Raw genomic sequence first — 26,594 nt, forward strand, 5'->3', positions numbered from 1 at the left:
TGGGGGGGCAGCCGGGGCGGTTTCCCTCCCCACCTGCTCGGACCGCCCCCGCCCCCCGCTGAGGGAGTCCTGCCCTCAGCCCCTCTGCCCTCCCTGCCGTGCCCCTCCTCGGTGACCTTGTCTCCTCCTTTCTGAAATCTCCCTTCCTGCCCCGCTTTCTCCACTGGACCAACGCTCAAAGAGAGTTAGAGGAAGGACTACGACGCAGAATCGCTCGTTTCGAGTTACGACACGCTCTCCTGGGCTAAGCAAGAGGCAACAGCAGGGCCAAAGCAGGAGGCAGAGGTGTCGAGGCGTCCCCACCACGTCCGTCCCCCCAAAACCCCGAGGATCATCCATCCTCCCTCAGCAGAGGGATGGCTGCATCTGCAGCCCAATTCTACACCCCCACCTACCGGGAAGCCGAGGGCAGCAGTTCTGCCCGTCAGCACCGTACATCGCACCTTTCCTAACTACGTTTCTTGCTGAAAATGGGACAAGAGCGGCGGTTGCCCGAGGCTCCCCTTCCCCCACCGTTCTCCCAAGTGGCGGTAGGAAGGACTGACTGCCACGGCACGGGGTTAAGGTGAGTCGGGGGAGGAGGAGGAGGAATGGCAGAGCAGCACAGCGGCAGATGCAGCTCGATGCCGACCCGTGGAAGAGAATTCGAGGTCACACTACCCGCGGCGGAGAGGTTTCACACCAGTTACAAGCACGTAATGAAGGAGAAGGTGGCATCGCCGTAAATGGCGCTGAAAGCTGCTGCTCATTGGAGTCTGGAAGGTGAAAAGAGCAACAACAACAACAAAAATCTTTGTTTTCATAATCTTGAAACCACTATGCAGATCAATATTAATTGCATTGCTTGTACCGGCAACAGCCAGCACAGCTGACACCTCCATTTCTGCTCTCAGGAGCATTTCAGCCCGCCGGGCTGACTCCCGTGGGCTCGCCCACGGGGGGGACCGTGCTCCGGGCACGGCCATCAGCAGCCGCTGCCTGCCCTGGGCAGCCGCCACCCGCCGGGGAAGGTCGGGGCTCCTGGCCTGATTCTTCTGTAGGTCTTACCTTACTTACATACATCAGCTCATTAAGGCAAGCAATTAGAGAGTGAGTGGAGGAAATCCAGTTTCTCACCGTTTGTTTCCAGGATATGAAAAAACAGACAAAAGACAGTTCGACAAGCTGGGGATGGGAGCAAGACAGGCATTTTAAGGGCACAATACTGCATCTGGAAATATATATAGATCAACTTTGTGCAGAAAGTGGCTAGCAAGTTTTGCTCTGTCCTGCTTACACTGCAGTCATACGCTACAGGCAAGACAGAGTACTACCTCAAAGCATCCATTAAATCCTTGAGCAGTTCCTGAAACAGTACACAATTAGCTTACAGAACTCTGCTGTGGGGTATCAAAAGGACCATGGGTGAAGTGGGTAAAGAAAATGAGAAAGTGCTATTTATAGAGAGAAAAATCAGTACTATAATACAAGGTTTCACTCTTATTTCAAAAGTCATAAATCCTTACGTTTCAGGCTGCAGCCAATCTCTACAGTTATTTCAGTTAGACCAAACCATCCCCACTGGCACACTATTTCACAGCTTCTTGTGTCAGTATTTCTGTGAAAATTCATGCCACTGGGTATTTATTACACCCATTGTGCAGCAGCTACACAGTACAGTTACACACTCATTTCCTGGGTCAGTACATTATATATGTCATTTTTATCTTGCCATTACCATTGTCCAGAAACGCTGAGGGATTTGGTGTCAATGTCACACGTGGAGGGTTCACCAACCCAGCACCAGCCAAGGCACGGCTGCTTTAAGCTAATGACTACAGATGCAGAGTTTTATCCGGTCTGCGGGCTCAGGTGAGGCATGATGAGAGCAGCTTCATAAACACAGCATTTTCTTAGTATGCCAACTCTATTTTGGTCAAACTCATCACTGTTTTTAAGAATAATTTTAAAACTGCTTTTTGAAATACAGACAACTAATACAAAGATAAAGGCATTTTAAAAGTATGTGTGCTAGAAGTGATTAGCTCAAACAGTTGAAAATGTTTTTATGCCCCTCTCCTTGCAAACTTCTCTTGTTTACATCTTTCTACCATTTGGCTAGGAAAACACTTCTATGATAAATACTGAAGATTAATTCAAAAGAGAAGGCTTAAATAAATTGCAGAAATCATCTATAACACACTGCAGGTTCTAAATCATGATGAAGGAAATCCTGATCTGCATATCTGAAGCCCCCTTTTATTGTACACATCAATTAGAAATGAGTGACTAGAAATGGATGATTTGACAGGCTTAATCCTTCAGAGAAATAATATTTTAATTTATTGATGGCTTTTCCATGTTCACTTGGGAAATCAGGCAAGGAATGTTGAAATTCACTTCCTTGTCTTACCTCACTGGAAGCTCCTGGACCTTGCTCAGGACTACAGCAGATGGTCCACCTGATGAGTTCTTTCACATCAAGGGGCAGATTTTTTCTTCTTCCAGCAAATCATAGAATATCTCACACTGGAAGGGACCCATAAGGATCATCGAGTCCAACTCCCTGCTCCTCACAGGACTACCTAAAACTAAACCATATCATCCAGCTGCTCCTTGAACTCTGACAGGTTTGGTGCCATGACCACTTCCCCGCAGAGCCTGTTCCAGTGACTGACCACCCTCTCAGTGAAGAACCTTTTCCTAATGTCCAATCTGAACTTCCCCTGACGCAGCTTCATTCCATTTCCTCGTGTCCTATTGCTGGTCACCAGAGAGAGGAGATCAGCACCTCCCCAGCCGCTGCCCCCCCTTGGGGAAGTTTTAGACTGCGATGAGGTCACCCCTCAGCCTTCTCTTCTCCAAGCTGAACAAACCAAGTGACCTCAGCTGCTCCTCATAAGTCCTGCCCTCGAGACCTTCCACCGTCTTGGTGACCCTCCTCTGGACACACTCTAATAGTTTGATGTCCTTCCTGTATTGAGGCACCCAAAGAAAGTGGTGTTTGCAAATGAAGGCCAACTTTCCAACGTTCCTTCTCTTGCCAGTTAAGATTCTATGGCATTTTATTACACTGAAAATTCAGGCCAATTCTTTTTTAAATGAGCAATAACAGCTCTACCCTATGTCGCAACATGTCTTCACGACTTGCCAAACATAACAAGCATATTCTCTGTGACTATCTGAACCACAGTTGCAGAAAAAATGCAGCCTGAAAAACATATGCCAATATTTCAAAGGGTCAGGAGAAAGAAAGTGGAAAAAATGTGATTTGTAAGTAGATATTCAGCTTTTGATTTCCCATAGGTATTCCAAAGATTATTTTTGAACCATGATTAATTACAAGTCATAATTTAACCCTCTAAATTTAACACCCAAGTGTTACTTCTCTCCTTTCCACAGAAAATAAGAAAGATACATGGACTAAACAGCTCTGTTGACATTGTACTTCTGATTTATTTGGGGTATTCTTGAAAATTACCTCCCAGTTGTACAACTTAAGCTTTGCTGTAGTCACTATGGTAAGTAGTAATGACTGCAGTCGTGATTTACAGCTTTAAACTGCCTAAAGTTCTGAAGAAATTAGCCTACTCTAAAATGCTGAAAGAGTAACACATTTTTAAATGCTAAAAAACCTACAGAAATTGCTTTGTATTTTTATAATTTTAATAAAATCTAAATTTTCTGCTTTGAGGAATACACAATGGAGCCTTGTGTATGTGTAGACATGACAGAAAAATAACATTGACTCCAATTACAGAACATTACAGCAACTTAATACTGTGGAAAGTGTAACTCTTCTCCCCACACACAACAACTTTTGTTCTCTCAACTATAATAGATTGTAACTGAAATCCAGGGCACTTTTTAACAAACGCATTCTCAGTGGTCAATATTCAATCATGATTTATTAAGTTTATAAAAAACATATTAAGATTTTTCCTGATAAAAGGGAGATCTATTAATATTTTGTAATTGTCTCTATTCATCTGGCCACCTATTACCATAACTGTACTGCCCTAAATGTTTCCATGTGAAAAACACATTTACATTCTGAATACATGGTAATTAAATTTTCTTGTAGCAGTACCAGTTCCATGTCCAATTACAGTCAACAGTGCATTTTTGACTGCATGGTTGTACAGCAGTGACCTTTTTGACTAATGGACATAAAAACATTAGACTCTGCTGGTTATTTAGTTCAGAGCATGAATATTTCCTCGAAACAGGAAGCATGTGCAATTGTAATCTAAATATAGACCACGTCATACAGAATCCATTTTGACATTAAACTGGAGGTACAGCCTGGTCTGGAGCACTGCACTGGCCGTTCCCAGTGAGGACATTGCAAGGTTCAGAGAAAGACAATGAAAGACTGGGATTGTTCAGGATGGCGATGAACAGACAGGAACACAATAAAACGTCATATAGGTGGTACAGGGAAAGTAAGCTGGTGCCTTCTGTTCTTCCAGCAGCGTGGTACATGAATAAGAAGACAGTCAATCCAATTAAAACCTAGTAAATTCAAAGCTGATAAGAAGAAATACGCTTTCATTCAGCAAGTAGTCCACTGAAGTCTTTACTTGGGCTGTACTTTCTAATTACTTTCAAAATTCTCAGTGTCAAGAGGGACAGGATGTTCTTATGGTATGGACTGGAAGAACAACTGGACGTGCAGCAATGCACAACCAGTTTTGGAAAAAAGTGCTTCAGGCTTTGTCCAGTTTTTTTCATTCCAGGTTTACAAACAGGATTTTTTTGCTCAGGGGTGTCATCCTGCATCTTGTCCTTGCGCAGGATCCTTTTTGCACTTCTTGTGACTGCTGCTCACCACTCCTGGAAATAAGAGATTGGGCTGGGTAACTACAAGTATGGTTTAGTATTGGCAGTTTCTCAGAAAAATCTGGTGGTGTAAAGAAAGCTAAGGTTCTTTGTCAAATAAAAAAGAATCATTTGGCTCAGTGGCAGGTGGTTTGGAAAGTAAAAAAAAATGTTCAGAGATCCCATGCATGTTTTGCAACATTACAAAACTTGCATTCACTTGGGAGCTTCCAGGTGAGATCTTCTGTAGTAACCCCTAAAGTATGTCAGGCAAGTTAGTTGCTAAAATTATCTTCAGAAACAAGATAAACAGCTACTCAGCTAAACCAGCCTGAATGCAGGATACAGGATGAGATTCGTGCATCTTTCTGTGGCCAGAAGACTTTCCTTTTCCAAGGGCCATGAAGTTTCTGAGGCCCAAGTGCCCTGCTTGCAGACCTTGCACCAGAAAGCTGAACCCCACGTGACATCTGCTGGTGTGCCCGCACCTGAAATGTGCGAGACCCGCATCCAAACTCCTACTCTGCCTGGTGGTTTCAACCACAGAAGTGACTACCATCGTTTGACAATTGACTTCCATGGCATGGCTCTCAGCCTCCATTCTACTGGACTACCATGTTGCAAAACTGTTCTGAAGGTCACAGAGGAAGCCTGGGTTTTAAAGCCCAGCTATCTACATACTCAAAGAATATTAGAGACACTGAATCTTGAAGTGACATCCCCCCTCAACTCAAAAAAAGAAAAAAAAAAAGGGAAAAAATGGATTAAGTCTTACAGCCACCCAAATCTACAGCTGCTTTATCCCAAATGAAACTGGACTTCACCCAAACACCTGCATTGCATCCCAAATCTTTTTATGGTGCTATATCTGGGACGCTCAGCATTTTTTTTGGATAGCTGCATTCTCTAAAGTGAATACACTGTTGAATATCAGAAGCCAAACAGTAACATTTACAGAATGCATGGTAAAAAAAGAAATGAAATATTCATCTCATATCCCATTCAGAGATATTAATCTGGTTAATGAACTCAGTTCACACTTACCATCACTCTGCTACAGGTATCAATGGTGACATTATTACTGGTTGGTATTACCAGTGGTATTTACCTTTACTTATGCTTGCATTTGATAGCATAAACAATCTCCTTACGTGGTCCAGAGGACTACTTCTGCTAAGAAATAAATTTTGGCATTCAATTTCTAGTCCACCTACATACATTCTGTGTAAATAAGCTGTACAATTGCTCAGGATCAATTGGCTGCTAAAATTTCCCCTCATTTGTCTTCAAGAGTGGGGATTAGAGGCATATAGAGGTTACAGCTAAATTTGAGTGGCAGTAAAGCACTTGAAAGAAAATAGCTTATTTTTCAGAAAAATATTTTCATGAGATGAAATACAATAGCAAAAATGAGAGGGATAAAGGGGACTCCATCTCCTGCTGTGATGCAGGTAACATCCGAACTACTTGGTCACCCAAGAAGGATATGAACACTTGTTCACACTTGTAGTTTTATTTTACACTCCGCTGTTTCAGGAATTTCCCATAATTCTTAATATAATCTATTTGCATGTCTTAAAAATCTCAGATATGGAGCATCTACAGAATGAACTAGGGCAAGGAAGTGATTTCCACCTTTGGGTAGACTCAGTGTAAGACCAAGATAGACTCTGACTTGATGCTACTATGGTATCAACTATCAATGTGATCCAAAAGCCCAGCGTGGGGAGCCTTTATCAGCCAACAGCCCAGAGGTCACACGGACCATATAGCTCACAAAGATTCCCCAACTGGGGGGTGCAGGGGGATTCATATTTTCATCCCGTGTCCACATACCCCACTGTAACTACATCAGTTAGAGCAGCAACCATTTCTTCATCATTCCTGCACTCTGGAGACTGCCACCAGAGTTTCACAGACACCATCACCAGTTACATCAGCTGAGTCCTTCAGAGCTGAGGCTCTTCAGAGAGCAGGATGAAAGCACACCCCACCCCACCCCCCCCGGTGCATCTGAGGAGTGATATACCTTGCAGTCCTATAGGCTGTAAAATAACACAGAACAATGATAGCGTGAATGGATAACTGAAGCGTGCCGTTTCATGGCAAGTTTGAGGTGGAACACAGATTCAATCACCTCGATGCACACTGGCAAGCCCTGAAGGACAGAACGGATGCTAACGCACTCGGTGCTCCTCAGGCTGTAACTACCTTTCCCCCAACTCCAAAGGGGAAGGCTGGCTTTTCAGTCACCTCCCTGTCACTTTGTGTCAAGTGTTCTGTAGTCAGATGTCGGGCGAGAGAGATTATTGTTTGAAGATCCCGCTACTGAGCGTAGGGCTTACCTGAGTGCATGAAACTCAGAAATCATTGCAGAACTGCCTTACGTGTGTGTGGTTTTGGAGTCACCAATCCCCACGAGTATCTATATGTACACCCATATACATGTGCACACACATGCAGAAGCATTCCCAACCCTTGGGAACTCTATCCTCTCAGCCACACCACAAATTTACCTGAAGAGAAACAACATTTCTGTTCCAGATAACAGATGCCGTGGATCGAAGTCATACACAGTGGTTGGGCATCCACTGCAAAGATACCAAACCAAACTTGGTGTGGGTGTAACCAAAGCAAAACACTTCTTCTAATGCTTTGTTTCTAAAAGCAGATTTCAACAACCTGTCTTTCTTTTGATGTTGTTACTACCATCCCAACTTCGCATTGGGTAGCTACAGTTTCCATGTTAAAAAGTCTTTACTGAAAATCACTTTGCTCTCTCCCATAGTACCGAAACAAAGTGGGTCTGAACAGGTCAGTTACAACTCATCCCTACGCTGAAGTACCAAACCAGTACAGTGTCTGCACAGGCTTTCAGTAATGGTTGTGTGTGTGTGCATGCACATGCCTTCTATTTTAACATTTCAAAGATTATGATAAAACAGTTCACATCCCCAGAAATGTGCCTGCCACACCTATGAAAGAGAAACAATGAAGACTACCAAGTCACAGGATAATCACTTAGAGTACTTCATAATGTAAAAGTCTAGGGGATTTTTTCAATCAGCCTTTAAAATGAAGTGGTGTCTGTCATAGACAAGGGTTAAAGCTTTCACTTTTTTGTAACAGTCAAAACTTGTGTGCTTCATCATAATTTTGAATCCCACACTGAGTATAAGTGTATGCTGCAGACAGTATGGGAATATAGCTCCAAGTTTCTCTAACCATCACAAAAAGGGAGCAACAGTTAGTATATGAACAACTGATTTTCAATAGAATATAAAACTTAACTTCACCAGCTTCTCAGATTCAAAGAAAGCAAGACAATAAAAAAACCCACCCAACAATGAAGTGCAATAGTAGAAATTTGTGTACCTATGAAGGAGTTCAAACTGTAATTATGTAGTTATCACAAAGATGTACTTACAGAAAAAATGCACTTCTAATGCTAAACCTTTATTCTAGTGACTACAGAGGTGCTTGTGGTAGTGGTTTGAACTGTTTGACATGGCAGAATCCCTGCCACGTATTTTGAAAATATTAATTCTCTTATCTGGGAGGAAGTCAAGACAGACAGACAAATGTTTTAGTAACTAGCCTTCCATATTTAATTTTTTCAAATAGTAATACAATTACTTTTAAATTTTTGTAAAAATATTAAAAAAAAAGCTTGAAAGATAATAAAGGCATGAAAATCACACACAACATGGTGAATAAACCTGTTTTAGAAATAGTCAATAGGCTTACTATGGCTTGTGACACTATCTAAACATACTATATACAAAGGGGACTCAACACACACTAATGTCACTAGTCATCTGTAAACAAAGTCTGCATCATGACTAAAAGTGCTTTTTGCAACCAGTAGCAGTGATTCTCCTACCTTATTCTGCTTTACCATGAGTAGTCTTCGTATTCTAATGACAAACCTCTGAATTTTTTTCCCCCTTAAGATTCTAAAGCCAGATTCTAATGTGTTTAAATCTCCTCTTTGCAGTGCCTGTTGAGCTAACAAGTTCTAATATTGCATCTCATCACATGCAAAACATACACACTGGTTATCTGATCAGTAGATTTACTAACATTGACTACCTCTCACCTTAACATTCAACTATTGCAATAATCTTTATGTATATAAATAACCATGCATATACATCCCAGTCAGATGGAGGCCACCACACCGACTAAAGAGTATGTGTCTTGGGGGTGGGAGGAGGGAGATGTCCCCAAGATACCTACTGACAGATTGTTGCAATGTGTTCGGGGAAAAATGCAAGTTTTTGTTAGACTTTGCTTTAGTACTGAACAAAAAAGCTAGACCAGAAAACAAAACAAAAACCCCACTCACCCACAAAAACATTCTCAAGAGAAGAAAAATGGACACTTGTTCCTAAAATAGACTCATTGCATCAGAAAGCAATCCTATCATTAAAGCGTTACTCAGAATGAAGAACAAAGTAATTGCTTCAACATTCTACTTTAAAGCCCCATTCCTAAAACACTATATATTGGTAAATTACAGGCAAAATATATATAGACATACATATTCAAGATCAACTCCTTTTTAAAATGTTAATTTTGCTCATTTCTGTAATGGCTTTCTATACAGTTTTCTTGATGTGAATACCGATCAGAAGAAACTATGAATCAAGTCAGAAGTGACCAGCAAGACAGAGAGACCAAAAGCAGTTCTTACCAGACTGTACAGGCAATTATACGAACAGTAGAATAAAGAATGTCACCTTCATGGTGACAGCAACACCCTAAGCAGCTACTTTCATCATTAAGCTTCCAATTCACGTGCTCTTTGAAGGAAAGTAATTTTATGTCATTTTCCTCACCCATTCCTGCACACCAAGCTTTACCTACCCCTTGTAGAAAATATCCTATAAAGGACAGACAATAATATGCCACAACTGAAAGCACTTTAACCATAAGAACACTGACAGAATAAGTTTGACAATACTAAATGGACAAGAAATAAAAATGTAAACAAGTAATTTATGCAAAAATTAATGACAGTAATTTCTGCTGGTTTAGATCTCCTATATGACCTTAAGACACTTACATTTATTAATAAAGCTTTGCAATTACCTCCTGTAAATACATACTCATGCCCTGCACTGATTTAGAGATACAGAATTTCTGAAAGAGATCAGCTCTGGTAAAGATTCAAAGTATTAAAAGTCTTCCTAGTTCTCACTTGTGGCTTTGCCTCTGAGTAGTCTAGTCAGACAGGCTAGCTACTCTGAAAGGAAGAAAGGAAAAAAAAAAATTCAAACAAATTACCTAAGTCAATCAGAAACCTATTGGCTGTTTTGTTGTCGTTGTTGCTGCTGTTGATGTGTTTGGGTTTTTTTAAAGAAAAATTAAAGTATACATCTACTACTTTCCTACTGGCTGAAAGACACAATAGAGCTAGTTTTAGTCTAAAAAAATAAATTATGTCAGAGTAGCCAAAAAATATATGCTTTCCTAATCCTATTTCTTCAGCAGAAGAAATATTAGGAAAGCAAGTGACTTTTTTCTGCATTCTCTAATAAAGCAGCAGCAGAAGGAAGGGAAGCAACCAATCCCCACAAAACATCAGTAGTGTGCAAGTAATGGACTGCCTTATTTACAATGGAACATCCAGTTATTTATAATGTCGTTATTTAGAACCTACTATAATCAATGACTTTAGAAAATTATTCTATCCAAAGGCAGCTACATCATGCTTACTGGTTTTACCTAGCAATTAATTTAACCCCAAATCTGGGGTCAGAGCCTTTTACTAGCTGTGATAAAGCAGTACCTTTTAAGAAAAAAACCCACAAAACCAGAACACCTTATTTTTATTTTTCATATTTACATATACAGAAGTTTTTGCATTAAAAAACTTGAAAACCAAACCATCTGTACATATAATACAGCAATTAAAGTCTCCATGAATAAAATCTGAAATTTGCAAGTTTGTCTGAAAATCATTATCTTAAATAAAGCAGCATTAAAACCCAATAAATGGGGATGAGGATGAAGAGGAAAATAATGACCACATAACATTTGTATTCTGCCCTTCCCATGTATCTTTTATGCTAGTTAAATCTGAAAATCCACCAAATTCTGAGTTTCTTTCACTTGTCTGAAATAATTCCAGTAGGGCCTGCACTGGTGAGCTACAAGAACTTCTCTTCTCTTCAGGAACACACAGTCCATCTGTATACTTTACACATAACTCCACGTTCTGTTTCCGGGTTTCTCTTTTATTTCTTCCCAAGTAAAGCTTCACTTTTCTGTGCAGCTTTCCAGATGGTGAACTGTGTGCAGTGCTGGCAGCCAATTCATTAAGTTCTTTGTTCATAGCAGTATCAGATACAGCACAATTTAGTTCTGGAGGCTGGGGTATCTGTTGATGATTATCACATAAATCACGATGTTTCTTGACAAACGTAGGATTGGCATCTGTTTTTTTCAAACACTTTGCTGGTAGAATTACTGCATTATTTAATTTTCGTTTTGGCTGTGATAGGTTTTTGTCTTTTTCACTAAAATCTGCAACTTGAGTACGAGAATATAAAGTACATGTGCGTTCCTGAAAATACTGTAAATGCTTTTTATTTACTTCTGGTTCCAGTATTTCTTTACTGAATGGCTCATAAGCTCGAGACAAGTTCTCCGTGTATGCTTTGTCATCTTTCCAAGGGGGTGGTTGTATGAAATTTGATGATACAACAGTCTCTCTTAAGTCTGCAGCACAGGAGCAATCAGTTCTAGTATTTTCATCATTATTTCTCAACTTACTTTTTAGTTCTGAAGGTTGTGACAGGTGACAAAAAAGAACTGAACAGATAGATCCAGAAATAGGGGTAGGTATTGGCACAGAATTTATTTGTACTTCTGCAGGCTGGCGATCCAGTTTGAGCGCCCGCATTGCTGTATCCTTCCATGAGTAACTTTTCAATGAAACGCGTTGCCTTTTCAGTCGTTCTTTCAGCTCATCCGGTCTAGTTATCTTTCCAATAATAGGCGAAAAATATCCTGTACTACATTTTGTCCTACAATGAAATAGTTTAAAATTATTAAAAAGCACTTGAAAAAACATGGGTGACATAACTCTATATGCAACTGATTCCAGAAGAGCAACCAAACTGGCAAAGCAATTTTTGTTTTTACTTTTAAAGGAAAGATACATTTAGGGTAGCAACACACTATTTCTACAGGAACAGAGTGCCTTATATTTGAATTCAATGTTTTTTTATTGATTTCTACAGCTCATAAAATTGTTCTAAAAATACACAAAGTAGTCTAGTGTTTCAGTAAACCTCAGTTCACAGTGGTATTAAGAACAAAAGAAGTTAATGAATATAATGCAATGACTGTAAATACAAATATTCTATATGTACACATAAAATTAGTATAATTATACACGATTTTCTTGACATAGTATTTCAAACCTAACCACTCTGAGTATTATTAAATCACAAAAGGAATAAAGGCTTGCCTTCATTAGGCTATCAGCTGTTTGACTCTATTTGCATTTCCTTTGATTTCACTAACAGTATCTTTATTTCTTCAATACCTTTTTTTTAATGAGAAAGTTATTCCTTATCTCCAAACTCATTTGCAAAATATCAGAGCAATCTTGAACTGAGTTCCTGTTCTAAGTAACAAAGACACTGGTGCCTACAGTCCAAGACATGAAAAAAGTCATTCTCACCCATTTAAGCTTTCGAGCTATGAAGAAGAAAGGAAAATCTGCTTTCTTCATCCAGCACAAGCAGGACAGAAGCTAAGAGGCTTAGAATATAGATAGGAAGATCTAGAGTTTTTCCAGTGCTAAGGAGATCAGATTGACTGAGGGGGATATCATTTGCTGTCCTTAGGCTACTAACAATGACAGAAAGTTTTTAGAGCAAGATGTCCAGACATTGCTTCCTTCTGTCAGCAATATTTTAGTACAGTATATCTTGCTTTACTGAAGCTGAAGGATAGGCAGGACAACTTTTGGCAATTCCTTTCAGTCACATTTTCCTGTGATGCCATCCGCACTTCCAATTTTTTTTATCTTTTTCCCCCTAATTTCTGCTTTATAGAACTGATTTGCCAGGTACCACTGTACTGAAAATTTCAGTGATTTACTTCAGACTGAAAAACATGAATTTATTCTATACCAGATCCAGAATTTCAGAATTAAGTATCTTTATGTTCAATGTCTTAACTCACAGAGCCTTTAAAATTTAGAACATGTTAACTTACCTTTTTATTTTTTTTGCATCATCTTTGTATTCGACAAACTCATAAACAAACTTGGAGATTATATCATCAACAACTTTATACTGTGTGCTTTGTGCAAAATTTTGGTGCTGTTCACTTTCAAGATGCTAGAATTAAAAGAAAAAACATGAAACAAATCTAATACTACATATATGAATATACAAGTCAACAGTATGATATGGAGCAGTAAGTAAATATCATTAATTTACTACCAGCGTCTCTGAGACATGAACTGCTAGTGCCTTCAGCTTCATACACAGCAGCAGCAATCAAGAATTAAAAGCTACAAGGGAAAAAAAAATACCCACCTGCTGCTTTTTAGGACATATTCAGAAAATCTTTTAAGATAAAAAAAATACATTAAGCTAGCAAGTAGAAATCACTGTTGATATCACACTTGAGATACGACTGTATCAAAGCATATACTTGACATTTCACATACTGCTTGCAGATCTTCATATTTCTTCCCACAACATTCACAATATCCTCTCTTTTTTTTGTCCTTCTGAGGGAGCTGAACAGGAGTTCCACAGTCCTTGTCACTATTGATTTTGTTTCTGTTAACAGAAAAGATATATTAATGAGTCTCAAATATGGAGCTGAGCTCTAGATTTGTCTCTTACAGTATGTTTATTCTTATTCACTTAAAAAAAAATTAAAAACCCTCCTTTATTTCCCCTCAAACTATTTACATTGTGTTAGTTAACGCTTAGGAAAAACAAAGTGAAAAACTATGCATTAATTAAAAAAAAATATTTACTGCAAGAAGACAGGCAGACCCAGTGGAACTATATGTAAGCATAAAACATCCATGTTAGTACAGATGTACTACTATCATTGTCTCAGAATAAACAATGCAAAATTGCTAAACAAAAAAATCTCACTTGACAAATCAAAGGACATATTGAGATCTCTGTGCATAGCTGATAAAAGAAAAGGTTTGATAAAATCAGAAAAAAAAAAGTCTTCTAACATCTCATCAACTGTCAGTATTTTTGATGCCAAGAAAACACACAACAAAAACACTTGGTCTAACCCATGACCTCTCATTCTTTTGTAAAAGTAAAGAACAGTCATATTTGTTGGTTATACACAGGTTTTGAATATGCTGACCAAATACCATTTTGTCCTGTTTTAATACGTACAGGCTAAGTGTAAATCAAAGGAAATTAACCTCAAGTTCTTCCTGGACATTAAAACACAAAGAGGTTTTCAATAGCTGCTCTGTGACCTTCAGAGTCCTCATCTGGGGAGAGCTGTTTGCTGCAACTCACTATTAAACCACCTAAGAATATATGCTAGCAGTAAAGCAAAACCACCAATTTCTGCTTCCCTTTTACTTCAGAAGAATAGTGCCATCTCCCTGTCTAGCCAAAAATCATTCTGACAGACTTTACCAAATATTGGCATAGATGTAAGCTCAGGCCTTTACACCAAAAAAACCCTGTCCTGAAAAATCTCTAACTTACAAAGCATAGCAATGTATTGCTCAACATAATAAGGGTACACTGCTTTCAACAATCACTTTCAATCAACAACTCTAAATTGGTAACACCTACTCCAGCATTTGTTTGGTTCCATAGGATACCTTCCACCTAACTGTGTACTTTCACCATTATATCAGCCCTTTCAGCTTCCCTCTTTAGGGAAAAGTAAAAATGTAAAAATCAGAGAACCACTAAAGCAGGGTAAGCCACAGAATTTATCATCTGAAGTTTGAATGTCTGCAGCTCTTGCCCAATGCAGAAGCAAGTAGAATTGACAACTTTGCTTCAACAAGCTTTTCTCCCAGATAAAGATAAAACAAATGAGCACTCCCCTTTCTCTCTCCTAAAACTGACATTCCTCACATTTGCCTGCCGAGTATGAAATAATCTCCATTTTTCTAAATATCTCTTTGCCATGTGCCAACCTGAAAGATTAAATAGGAATATTCATTCAAACATAACTCCTGAAATTTTTAATATATCGTATTCCTTAACCCATATAAATGGAAATAATGCCTTTTTTTAAATGCTTTTAAAAGAACGGGCCTTTCTAACCCCCTCTGAAAAGGCACCATCAGAAGTTTCATTGCAATTAAAAAAAATAAATCAAAAAAATAAAATAAAATTCATCATGTGAACATCAGCTGAAAACCTCCAGCACTATAATAATGGAACAATAGTGAAGACTGGACAGAACCTGAACAGTGGAGAAGCTGTTTTATAAAGAAAACAAGTATCACACCTAAATAAGTCTCAGAAAAGCAAGGACAGAAAAGCAGTAAAAGTTACTAGATACAGAAAATTCCAAGCAAAGCTACCTTTCACCTAAATATCTTTAGTCTCTCACGTGAAGCAATTTTAGAAGTCAATGAAAGTATCATGAATACTCCAGATATGCTAGGTAAAAGAAATTCAAAACAATAGTTTGACTCACCAAAACCAAGATAATTAAGACTCCTAAGTAGTTTCAAATCATAAAATTGATTTACCAAAATTTCTAACTGCATCTGGAGTGCTCAAATAGAGCCTGAATTGCAAAATGTATCATATAAACACTTGCTGTAAGACCAACTGCAATTCTACTGGGCAGCTGACACCCACTTTTCATCGCTGAAGAGCTGAAGCAGTATTTGCAGAGTCTAATTTCTATAAATTCAACTTTATCAACAACGTGCACTCTTTATCAACGATTTTGCACTATGACCGAATATCACTGTTTTAAAATTTTTTAACTGCCTACTTCAGCATTATACTGACAAATATCAAAATAAGTCTTAAGAAATCCACTTGCTGCAAAATACTTACTGGATGGCATCCAAGATGAGGACAAAGAAGAAACCAGTGGCAGAAAGGAAAAAAATATCTTATGCTGACCCACAGTGATAGGAGAAGGCCGCATTTTTGGATGTATGCATCTGTATGTCCAAAAAAAGGACTAAAGACAGGATAAAGAGGGTACAGAAAGATAGACAAGACACCAACAGTTACAGTGCAGCAAATACATCAGCTGAGACATGGCTATTAGTATTAAATATCACACAAGATTAGAAGAAAAACAATTATTTTAGAAAACAATTGCTTTAGAATTATTTTAGAGAACTGCCCTCGCCTCTGTCCACACCTCAATGACAAGTTTTCAACAAACCTTTGCTTAGACTGAGTTTGCTTTTGACCAGAAGGATGCTTCTTATCCACCTCAAACGGACTATATGGTTTTGGAACACAGTAGTTCAGAACTGGAAAACTGTGTAACTGCAGATAAAATGGTCGGTAGTGGCTGTATTGCACAAAACAAGGGCATTAGAACAATCAGAAATGGAAAAAGGAGTTTATAGCACAAATTACAATCAGGTCAAAAATCTTGAAAAAGTGTTTCTCTTTTACATTTAACATACACAAGAATGCTAAGCAGATAAATATCCTAGAATAACTCATTCCTTCCTTCCTTCCTATAAACTTGATACTTTCTCAAAATAGATTTGCCTTGAGTTTCCATAGCTGTCTTACACATTCCCGGAGGTACGGTTTTCACACCTATTTATTGTTGAGAGTTGGGTAACCAATAAAACTAAGAACAATTTGGACAATGGTGCATACTGTGAGAATTAGCTATAGCAGTTCCTAACATCTGATGCGTTAATTTTTTTTTCCATTTTCTTCCTTTTTCAAAAATTTTAATCAATTCACCATTCAAAACATAAAACTGATCTTTTAATTTTCCAAAAAGATCATCTTCTTGTACACCACTGTATTTGGAGAGACATTAGAACCAGCAACCCTACCAATGCTCTGAATATATTAAAAATGTTTAAAATATGGCACACCAAAGGTTTACATACTGAATCATTCGGCTGAAATGCTGATGCCAGAGTTCAGTCTGACTTTTTCCCCCACAGTACTATTGTAAGCTACCCAGGCAGAAGAAAAAGAGCAAGTCTGGAAAACACAATAAGGACAGCTAAGCATCTTGTTCTGCTTCTGAACTGTTATTTATGTTGCATAAACTTTTAAACATTAAAAAAACCATTGTTTATGCTACATAAACATTTAAAAGTGTTTCAGGCGTTTATTACCCAGCTACATTCAGAAGCGAAATTCACACAAATTTATATATGAATTTCTTGTACTTACAACCATGTTTGTCCAATTCTCCCCACTATCATGTCCCTCATACCTATTACACCAACTACCAGTGTAAGACCAGGTTTAGATCTCTTTTTAATACAGGCAAGTGTCAAAAATCAGGTCAAAGAATTTGGAGCTTATAAACTCATCATAAAGCAGAAATTAGTTAAGAATTTAAAGGCACAAAACACGCTGTGAAGAACTGCACTTTTTTATATTCATTGTTCTCTCAACTTCTGGCAAACTGGTACTTCCTTACACAACCAGGTCTGATCAATTACAGGACCAGAAAGATGTGAAAATTTTAAAGGGTGAAAGTATCAGATCTCATGCTACTGTGAATATTGAAAAATCAGATTAATAGTTTTGTTTTTTTTTTTTTTTTTAATGAAGAAATGATTGAACAGGAAATTAAACCTAATTTCAAGGGATGATTTTAACTATAACAACTTCCCCTTCCTTACATCTAAACAGTCTCTGCAGGAGATAAACATTATTGAGTTGGGACTACAGGACTAGAATTTAGTATACAAAGTTTTATTGGCCTTTTAGGCTACAGGATTTGGATCTAAGAAACGATGCCAAGGTTCTAAGCTTCCAACTTTCCACTTCCATTACCTATTGCAAATATTCTCTATTATAATACTACTTGCTCAATCTCATTCTGTTGCTAAACACACAGTACCTATCCAGAGCATGCAGAGATGAAAATTTTCTATCTTACTATAAGAGGACAGTATGTCTGGCATCTAAAGTCAGGAGGTTGAAGGAAATTGAAATCTGAAGGCCACTTCCTCAAGGCATACTAAATGTTTCTGAATTTCTCAGTTTGAGAACGACAATATTGAATGCATGAAGAGAACACTTACCGACTTCTATCTTCCACCTTGACAAATGGATTTTTCAGTCTACCTGCTCAAGGGGTGAGAAAAGGAAATTAAGAGAAATACTTTTCTTCATTCAGCAAGTTACACCAGCAGCTGAATAAATAAGCAGACATTATTTTAGAACTCATTATGTACATGTTTTGACAAACTTGATTTCCATGAAGTTTTTCTACATGCTTTTCTTAGACACACAAATTAGAATTCAGCAGCACAATTGACCAGATGAGAACTGTAGTACATTTCTAAGAATGCAAAAAATAAGGCAAAACAGAAACCTCAACAAATATTGAAATACTTACTTCTTGACTTTTGAACAGTAACTTGTTTTCCCTATTGAAAAAAAGAGAGAAGGTATAAAATCCTTGTGAATATTATTCTGCAGTTTACTTAAAGATTTCACTGTAGCTAATTTTAAGTTATGAGGGTCTGCCGGTGTTAATCATGACTTCGTACAGTCACCATAAATTTTGCAGGAAACTAAGCTCATTAGTACTTCAGAAATATGGTGACATGTTTCCCAAAGAAATATTTATTTCCACACCGCAAAAAAAGAAGTGTTCTCATTGCGACATTTCAATTTTTCCTAAAACCAAAACCAAACAAAAACCCCACAAAGGTAAACTTATACACTTATTCTCTCTCCTCCCCCAAAATACCTTGCCATGGTTGAAAGCTGATTCTTAAATACAGATAACATTTTTACAACACTTTATAAATGCTAATTAACTACAACCTGTAAAATGCCACCAAAACCTGCAGATAGCAACATTCTCCAATTAAAACAATTCTTCTCATTCAAATGGATTTACACAGCTTGGTTTTGTTTTTTTGTTTTTTTTTTTTTTTTTTCCAATCAAGATTAAAAATAAAAGGATTAGTTTGTCTTCAGAAAACAGTAAAGTCTACTACTCTCAAGCATCAACTGTTAGCTGCAATTGATTCTGGTAAAGGTAAAAACTCGTATTTTATACTACTTGCAAAAAAACCCCACCCTGCTACCCATGAACACTGATGATTTAACAGAAGATTTCATGAGGCCTCAATAATTAGCCAATATTGCATTCTGAAACAACGCAACATACACTAGATGGTATGTTTCCATTTACTTATCACAGACCACCTGGACTAGATAATTGTATAACTTCAGGTATTTAATTTAAAGTACAGAGCAACTGCAGATGGAGCACACAAGCAGCTAAAACAGTTTTCAGTGTCTCACTATGTCATACACCAAAATCTAGAGAAATTGGGATTTTCACATGCCACCTGCACATTACTGGCAGAATAGCTCTAAGATACTTTATGCTAGTTCTTTAAAAGACTAGGAAGGAAAAGATGCAGAGTTGAGCAACTGACACAGATACCCTAGAGACAGCTTCTTCAGGAAATGTGATTCTTCAAAATGGTGCATCAAAAGGAAAGGGTTTCTAATCACTGTGTCAAAGGAGAAATTATACAAGGCAACTTAACCACAATCTACATCATACTAAAACCAAGCTACTGTTTTTTTATTATTATTTATTATTTTTGAGCCAGGCAGAATGGAAATTTCAGACAGTTCAGTACTTCTGATTCTTAGATATTCTTTGTGAGACCAAAGTTCTACAAATGATTTAATCAATGCTCCTATGGCATTTATTTTTTAATAATGCTGAAATGTGTATCTAATACTTTCCAATTTTCAAAGTCAGGTTTTAAATCAGTTCATAAAACATAGTGGTCTGTGAAAAACTGAACACGAGCAAGACTTTATTAAAATAAAATCCATAAGCTTCACGGTAGGTTAAGTACACCTGTGTTTTCTCAGTTAATGAAACAAATGGCATTTTCACAAATGGCAAAGAGCCACTTACCACATCTTTAAAAGAACTGCCTGCTCTTTTGAGTAGGTAGAGCTCCTTTTTCTTTTGTTCAATGTAATTCTTAACATCTGGCAAAAAGAGGGAGAGTAATACTCAGCTGAGTTTATTTTTGTATCTTTGAACTGATTTGTCATTTTAAATATTTTTAATTCAACAAAAGAATAATTAAATGAATGTTACACATTCAAGTTAGGCTTCATCAAACAAAAATATTTACCGTCAATATGAAGTACCTTCACTCCCCAACTCAAAGCATTGGATAGTATACTACCAGAGGGGATTAAGTCCTGCAAACAATAAATTGTATTAATAATTTTAAGCAATACATAGTAGATTATGTAAAATAATTACAAATACATTACAACATGTAATATGAAAAGCTGAGATCAAAGCTCAAAAAAGATGCTTTGCTTCTTGCCAAAAGACTATCACTCTCCTCAACTGACTTTTCCATCTCCGTGTCACAGCACTTCACCATCAAAAGATTAAATATAATCTTTCATAAAGCCAAAAGTGTTCTCTACTGTCGCATTTTATACTAAGATTTGAAGATAGGGAATTTATACATTTACTTTAACTTCATGAGCACCTCTCAAATGCTAGCTATATTAGCAATCCTGATAAATTATAATACTGGTCATAAGATTCCACAGACTTTCAATTCTTCAGGAAGTACCCAGAAAGCATGACCTGAGTTTTACTTAAGACAATTCCTCAATTTCTGCCAGAGCGTTCCATGAGGGACTTCTCTCTTAGACCACTAAGACCACTCTTACTACTGCTTGTTTTCTAGAAGAGCAAGACCAAAGTTTCTCAAGCACAAATTTGTTGATTACTTGGCTTACCTGCTCTTTGATTGCTTTTTCAACTAAAGATTTTCCTCTGCTGAAACGTACCTATATTAAAACAGAAACACATTTGTCCCAAGTTAGAACTCATTTGAAAAAAACAAAAGGTAAGACAATTTACATTGTTGCAAACAAATACACATTGTAGCTATGATAGTCTCCTTTTGTTCACTGTACTGCTATTTTTCATTAATTTGCATCTTCCCCACAAGGTTACAGTTGATACAGTCTGAGGGGAAAAAAAACCCCAACCCCTACAAGTAATTGTTTTCAGCCAAAGCAGGTCACTGCATGGCTGAAGCAATGTTAGTGCTGGAACAACATAGATGGTGGGAATAAGCAGACAGTAGCACATGCCAAAAGATGAGGTTTCATTAGCTGGACTTGTGCCAAATTAAGCTAGCAGTCACGAATATAATCGTATCATCTGTCTTAACCCCATCTTTTCTATCACCAGTGCATCTCCTTTTGTACTGTATTCTGTTTATTCATAATAAGCATGCCTTTACCTATCCACATTATTTGCAAAATGAGGTGATCTCAACCATGCAATGCAAAGACAAGCCCACAGACTGGCTCGCAGTCATGTTTAAGTACCATGTATATAGCACAGCTGCTTGTTTCCAACTGTATTTTGAAAGGACCCAAGACTTGCCCATGTAAGAAACTTCACGTAAACCTGCACAATCGGATACTAACTCTTGCAATTAATGTGATCCTCCAAGAAAGAGCTCAGAAAAACTTAATGTTCATAATATTAAATTTTAATTTCCTTGAACTACTGTCAAAGACCGCTTCTGCAAATATCTGCATAAACAACATCACAGCAGCCAGATTTTAACAGGCCATGTTACTAAAGAGAGAACCACCACTGGATGCCATCACAAGCCTATCCATATTGTTATGTTTGACAGCTGGATCAACGTCAATGATTAATTGTAAGTCAGACATACTATATTAGAACAGCTTTTAGCGTAGTCTGCTTATTTGCAGAAAAGGCGCCTTTTTTTAATTAGTTTTTGAAACTTTGCTTAATTAGTTTGAGTTAGTTAACAACTTAGCCTGAACTAGTTTAAAAGTATGTTTGACCTGTTAAAAAAAATAAAATAAATTTTAAAAAAGCACTTATTCACCCAAGTAACTGTTGCCATCTTTAGGAAACAAAATAGGAGAAAAATTGTAAGAGTGTATCCCATGGGTGTTACCTGATTTGCAGTAGTATTACTAAGAAACTTACTGTATCTACTATCTTAAATGAACTTCCATCATGTCGATCTTTTCGGTTACTAGGATGAGGTGAACTATTTCCTCCATTGCATGCTGATTCTGGGCTAGGAACAGGGGAAATCTGACCAAGAGTTGGCGCAAATTTTGCCTCCTTTTTATTAGACACCAGATAGCTGATATCTTTACTAAGAAAACTCTCCACTCTCTAAATATAAAGATACAAAGCAAGTAATTATTTCAGGACAATAAATCAGTAACTCAATTTTACATTGCATACTTTAAAGCAAAGTGACAAAACTTCTAGAATAATTAAGTTCAAAAATATGGAATTAACGAGAAGATACTTTCTAAAGATCTGGATGACGATTCCAATTGAACTGTAGTAGCATCTTACCAGTCACAAATTCTAATTTCAATTTTTTAATTTTGTAATGTCTATCAAAAGAGCTTTGCTTTGTTTCAATTATTATCATTCTTTGAACTATTTAGCTGTAATACTTTCCAAATACAAGAATTCAAACACTGCATTGAGAAGTAATAGAATAATTCAAGGAAAATCATAGTTTATATAATTTTATGTAACAGAAATTACGTAGAAGTGTTCAGCTAAACTTAGAGACATATGTATGCAAATGTAATTTACAGTTTGCAAGAAGCTATAAATTCATTGAGTTTAGAACCAGCAGAAAAATAAAAATTTCAGGACAGTTGTCGTATTTCACACCTACAGTATTCATAACACATCTCAAAAACTTAAAAGACTTAAGTAGATTCATAATATTTTCATACTCAGCAAGACAAAATATGTGGTTATCCTATGTTTACTCTCTTCACTTTGGTCCTTCAGTCTTTCGTTACCAACTGTTGTGTGATCATCAGCTCTATTTGCCTTGTTCTTTCTTGCCAGTTTATGTAGATTAAAATATATTCCTCTTCTCCACTAATCAGTATGGAAAGCACAAACCGCACAGGCAGCAAGCTTGAAACTGTGCCTTCCAATTCTGGTCTATCTACCTTTTACAGAAATGGGACATATACAGAGAGGCACTTTTGAGTGCACTCTGCACAAGTAACAGCGAAACACGTGGTAGTTGATCTTGACAGTGCTGGGCACCTCAGATTTAGGCATATACTCCTCAGATAAAACACAAAAGCCCTCCTTTTCAGTCTTTGATTTGCAACCTCACCTTTCACATATGAATTCCTAAAATTCTGTTTTAGAAAGACAAAAGATAGTGTGCTTTCATTTAATGCTAAATGTAAAGAGATGCATTTAACTTGAAACAATCTTATTGCTATTCCTTACCTCTACTATAATTTCAGACAGCATCTTGATTAACAAGTGTCAATTTCATAAAACTGCTCAGCACTCCACTGAGGTCAAACTATTACCAAAGCAACGTTTAGAATAGCTAGAGATTTAAGCAGATCCCTTTTGCTTCTGTGGTTAAAGGCTGTTTAATACTCTAACTGCCAAGATTCCTCTACACTAATTCAAAATGTTCAAGTTTAAAGTGGACTAAGCAATTGCATTGCTTGTGCGTTACTATGATATCCTGTACTTGCTTGTATCAAAGTGTTTCTTCCACACAGAAGAATTAGGAAAAAAAAAAGTAAGTATAAAGATGCTTATAAAATTTATGATTTAAATATGAGTATTTAAAAATACTCATCAACATACTCTGTGCAGAAAGTACTGAAGTTACTGACTTTTAGTAAGCATATGCAAAACACTTCCTCTAATGTCTTTCAGGTTCAGCTGAACAACTTTAGTTGTAACATGTAAACGTGTCAATAGTCAGAAGAAGCAGAAAAAAAATCACCTCAAACAATGAAACTTATTAAATTTGGATAAAACTTTAAGAAAATGAATAATCAACTGCAAACAAATCTTTATAATAAACACCTTTGTTACAATTACCAAAGCAGCTTCTAGAAAAAAAACACAAAATAATTTGTTGATAAGCTAACCGTTTGTATTAAACATTAAGACAAACATAAAAAAATGAAACCCCGTCACATATAAAAAATAACATTAAAATGCAGTCACAAAGAACATGGAAAAGGCATTCTACATGCACAGATTTTCTTCTTATTTCATAAAGGCCTCCGCTCATTAACTTACCCCTCCTAGCTCTTTGAGGTCCCTTCCTATTTTTTCAGAGATCACATTTGATGGAATATCAAGGTAAAACACCTTCCCAGTGAGTGGCTTATATTTAAGTTTCTCTAGTTTTCCTGTATCTTTTTTCACGTTCTTCAGAGAAGATCTTATCTTTTCTGTTTTTGCTTGCATTCCATCTGCTGCAAAAAAGAAAAGGGAATTTAAACAGGACAGTGTTTTACAAACCATGTTTATTTTTTTCTTTTCAAAAGTGAAAACTCCTAAATTATGGAAATGGACAAGGCAAGCTTCCATGCAATATAGGACCTTTGAAAAATAGCTATACGTTAAACATGTCAAAACCAAGACATTAATAATAATACCACATATAGCCATTAAAAGCTTCTTCTTAAAATCATATCCTAATATGGACTTTTTATTTCAGTTGCTATGCAATGCCATCAATTTTCTCACCCAGCTTGGCAAGTATTTGCTATCTCTGTACCACAGTACATACACTACTTGCACAGTAACTGAGAATCACAAGAACACCATTTTAGAACAGAATCTCTCTTACTCATCTGAGACAAAAAGGATTCCTGTAGACTCTTTAGAACAAAAACCGGTCAAAAGTAGCTGAAACGCCAAAAAATACAAGACCTAGATTCTAATATTTATCTGAATTTTGAGCACCCACCTGAGATGCAGGAAAACTAAGCTTAAAGTGCAGAACCATTCTAGTTACGACCACTCTTTCTGTCCCAGTTAATTTTACTCTAAAACTAAGAAACCACATACAGTAATTAAACTGTGCTGATGAACTTCACTGGTGCTCAGCGCAGAGCCATCCACACAGGTCTAACTGTTAAGCTAGACATTTAAATAAGCAAATAATAATAATAAAATAATCAGTCTGGGTGAGAAATAAGCCTCATTTCTCAAGGGAAATCTTGGAATGTGCTAGAGTTCTATGAGAACATCAGCTCAATACTGAGTAGCAATCAAAAAAAAAAGAAGAAATTGCTAAGAAACAGAAAATAAACCGGCTAATTTTATTATGCTACTTCATAAATGCAGGACTTGGCCACATCTTAAATACAGCCTGCAAAAGAGTAACAAGGACGATCAAAGGCATGAAGAATGACCTTATAGATTAAGACTTTGTCAGTCTGTAAAGTAAATGATTTAAGGGAAAAAGAATACAGATACACAAAATCAAGAAGAACATTGAGAGAATGGCTAAACAGCCTATTCCAGCAGAAGAGCTATGGGGCACCAAACAATACTAGGAGTCAGGTACAAAATGAAGAATGGGAATTGATTCTCTATGCAACAGGGCAACCCTGTGTAGCCTGCTGCCAAAGAATGCTGTCAATACACCTTCTCTGTTCTTAGATCCACAGGAACCCATTTACAACCAATGACAGAGACAGAATCATCCATGACATGCACATTGTATTTTCTTCCTCACTGACTGACAGCCTACTCCTAGCTGCTCCTCTTCTCGAGAGGCTCAAAAGAGACTTCCTGCTACAGAAGTGATCAGGCCTCTCTGGAGGCAAAAAGCCAACATGCAAAACAGTCCCTCTGTTATGTCTTCTCTCTCTCCCTCCCTGAAATGGTCTTAGATGGGAGAGGGAGCAGAACCACCCACTCATGCTGCAAGATCCTGTAAGTAACGGTTATGAACGCACATAAGTGAAGCAGGAACAGCAGACAGCAGTTAGTTTTGTAGAATCTAGGAGACCAAAAGAATTGGAGATATAGGAAAATGGGGAGACTTAGGATAGTGTAACTGATTCAGAATCTAAACAGAAAAGATGAATGAATGATAAGCAGGTGTGCAAGTGAAATTCTGTAGGTGACCAGGGATCAAACACGGTGTTATAGCCAGCACACACATGTGATAGCCAGAGCAGCTCAAAAATTAACACACTACATACTGGAATCCATATTAGAAAGTACATATTAAACTTCTTAGGGATAATCAAAAGTTTGGAGTGAGTTGGCAGCACTGCAGTAACAGCAGAGTGTCTCCCATAAAGCGGCTGCATTTTAACGCCCTGGGCCTAACGTGCCTTCCGTGCAACGCTCCTGATACCCGTGAAGATCTGCCTGGGTGGAGCAGTTTGCACGGCGGTGGCCTAGCGAATTTCAACACAGCTACTAGCTTCTTTGCACTGGAAGCATCCTGTAAAACAGAACAAGTTAGCCAGCTCACTTTTCAGGTACGCGGTTTCACGTTTAATTCCCCAAGCCACGCAAAGGTTATTTCCGCTGTCCACCGCTAACAAAGCCCGCCCAAAGGCGTGCGCACCCGGGCAGCCTGACGGAGGCAAGAGGCCCAAACCCAGCACCAGGCTGACTGCGGGGGCTCACGACGAGAGACCGGCACCAGGCCGCGGCTGAAAGCGACCCCGCTGACGGCGGGAAAGGCTTGACCTCCCCCACGCCCCCCCGAGCTCCGAGCCGGGCCGCGGCAGCTCCCCCCCGGGCCACCC

The 26,594-nt window shown here is 37.8% G+C and overlaps 2 protein-coding genes across 3 annotated transcripts in view; both read right to left on the minus strand.

The window, feature by feature from the left end:
- The window catches only part of ADAM22 (ADAM metallopeptidase domain 22), a 136,065-nt gene extending 135,627 nt beyond the window's left edge, over nucleotides 1-438 (minus strand). The window contains exon 1 of the mRNA XM_010562646.1: nucleotides 396-438. Coding sequence (XP_010560948.1) covers nucleotides 396-438 — 43 coding nt within the window. The remainder of the gene's footprint in view (nucleotides 1-395) is intronic.
- Nucleotides 439-10,762: 10,324 nt separating this feature from the next.
- DBF4 (DBF4 zinc finger) lies at nucleotides 10,763-24,387 on the minus strand. Of its 2 annotated transcripts, none has more exons than XM_010574918.1 (11): nucleotides 24,115-24,387; nucleotides 22,000-22,194; nucleotides 20,760-20,810; nucleotides 20,132-20,201; nucleotides 19,906-19,982; nucleotides 18,352-18,382; nucleotides 18,035-18,077; nucleotides 16,186-16,317; nucleotides 13,496-13,610; nucleotides 13,036-13,160; nucleotides 10,763-11,834 (listed from the first exon to the last, which is right to left on the minus strand). In XM_010574918.1, the coding sequence occupies exons 1-11, from the start codon at nucleotides 24,340-24,342 to the stop codon at nucleotides 10,787-10,789; spliced, it is 2,115 nt and encodes a 704-aa protein (XP_010573220.1). In that variant the 5' UTR covers nucleotides 24,343-24,387; the 3' UTR covers nucleotides 10,763-10,786. The 2 variants fall into 2 exon arrangements, with proteins under 2 accessions (XP_010573220.1, XP_010573133.1); XM_010574831.1 differs by having other exon boundaries at nucleotides 18,035-18,080.
- Between the last annotated feature and the right edge of the window lie 2,207 nt (nucleotides 24,388-26,594).

The sequence above is a fragment of the Haliaeetus leucocephalus genome, unplaced genomic scaffold (assembly GCF_000737465.1).
Source record: "Haliaeetus leucocephalus isolate CR32 unplaced genomic scaffold, Haliaeetus_leucocephalus-4.0 Scaffold0, whole genome shotgun sequence".
NCBI classification, from domain to species: Eukaryota; Metazoa; Chordata; class Aves; order Accipitriformes; family Accipitridae; genus Haliaeetus; species Haliaeetus leucocephalus.

Bases quoted from the DNA above. Each gene is read 5' to 3' on its own strand.
- DBF4 (XM_010574831.1), bottom strand. From the start codon at position 24,342: ATGGTTTGTAAAACACTGTCCTGTTTAAATTCCCTTTTCTTTTTTGCA. The intron at 18,383-19,905 runs GTAAGTGGCTCT...TTTTTTCAATAG, and splicing joins GCAGTTCTTTTAAAGATGTG to GGAAAACAAGTTACTGTTCA. The intron at 11,835-13,035 runs GTAAGTTAACAT...ATTTCATTGTAG, and splicing joins GATGCAAAAAAAATAAAAAG to GACAAAATGTAGTACAGGAT.